Consider the following 1,387-nt stretch of genomic DNA (forward strand, 5'->3'; position numbering starts at 1 on the left):
CCTGTAGAATTTGAACTCAGAACATAAAGTCAGACAAAATGCCACTAAGTATTTCACCCAGCATGCTAACGATTCTGCCAGCTCACCACTTTATGTAAACAAAGAATAAGAATTCTTTCTGCAATAGGCAAAAAGTTTGGAATTTTGAAAGCGGGGAAGAAAAGTCAATTACACACACACACACACATACACAGACACACACATACATACACAGACACACACACACATATATATATATATATACAGGGTTGGCCAAAAGTCACCTGACGGTAAATCAAAACTATTTAATTCCAAGATTTATTTATGTTTAACAAGTGAATGAATTCAATAAAAGCATCTAGACATGAAACATCATGAAAATTGTTCAAACTGAAGTCCAAATGAATAAATAAAACAAAATATTAAATATTTATGGAATTTTGATTTACTGTTGGATGGCTTTTGGCCAACCACATAAATATATATATATATATATATATATATATATATATATATTCACAATTTAGGTTAGTTGAAATATATTTGTCACATATTTCAACTGCTAAAGGCAAATACACTGCAGTTATCGTGGAGAAAAAAATGTCTCTTATGGTTAAAAGGTGTGAAAACACCCAGTTCATTCAGTGTCGCCATCTCTCGGGAATCTCAGACATCGATGTTTCAAGTTTATTGACTCTTGTCAACGAGGCGTACTCAAGAGAGACAACTCTGAACAAACTAAGAGAGATTTCTTTTTTTCCATGGTAACTGCAGTGAATTTGCCTTTAGTAGTTGAAATACATGACAAACATATTTCAACTAACTTAAATTGTGATTCATAAACACTGCTTTGTGCCATTACTTCATTATATATATATATATATGTATATATATATATATATATAGTAAGGTGGCATAGTTGTGCAGCATAGGTGAGATAATATGGTGGTCAGCTGGTTGGTTAAGATGCATAGGAGTGGCATGAGCTTATGATAGTGGAGTTGCTTAAGAAATGTGAACTGGACTGCGAGAGGTGACTGTAAAGGGTGTGTGTGTGTGTGTGTGTTTATTTTTACCTGATATAAAATGACTCCGTTGCATTGTCATCTTCATCAGTCATTCTAATAACAGAAGATAGAAATAGAAGAGGAGGTGGAAGAAAAAAAAAAAAAAAGAGAAAGCATAAGAAAAGATAAAAAGAAAGAAAGGGCAAAGTAGATGTACAAAAAAAAAAGAACAAAGAAAAAAACAATGAAGAAAAAAACAATGAAGAAAAAAGAATATAGAAGAATGAAGAAGATAAATAACAAAAATAAAAAGGGTTTGAAGTTTAGGCACACAGCCAACAATTTTAGTGGGGGAGGAAGTCCAATTACCATATTTTAACATATACAAGGAACCCTCGTGT

General features: G+C 32.3%; 1 protein-coding gene across 4 annotated transcripts in view; it reads right to left on the bottom strand.

Annotated features, from left to right (window-relative positions):
* Positions 1-1,387, bottom strand: part of LOC106869930 (protein EFR3 homolog A) — a 77,992-nt gene that overhangs the window by 39,816 nt on the left and 36,789 nt on the right. For 3 of the 4 annotated variants that reach the window (XM_052976065.1, XM_052976064.1, XM_052976062.1), the window contains one exon: positions 1,056-1,100. The exons of the other annotated variant lie outside the window; for it this stretch is intronic. In XM_052976065.1, coding sequence (XP_052832025.1) covers positions 1,056-1,100 — 45 coding nt within the window. The remainder of the gene's footprint in view (positions 1-1,055; positions 1,101-1,387) is intronic. 4 annotated transcript variants of the gene reach the window in all.

Source organism: Octopus bimaculoides, chromosome 23 (genome assembly GCF_001194135.2).
Source record: "Octopus bimaculoides isolate UCB-OBI-ISO-001 chromosome 23, ASM119413v2, whole genome shotgun sequence".
In the NCBI taxonomy this organism is placed as follows: Eukaryota; Metazoa; Mollusca; class Cephalopoda; order Octopoda; family Octopodidae; genus Octopus; species Octopus bimaculoides.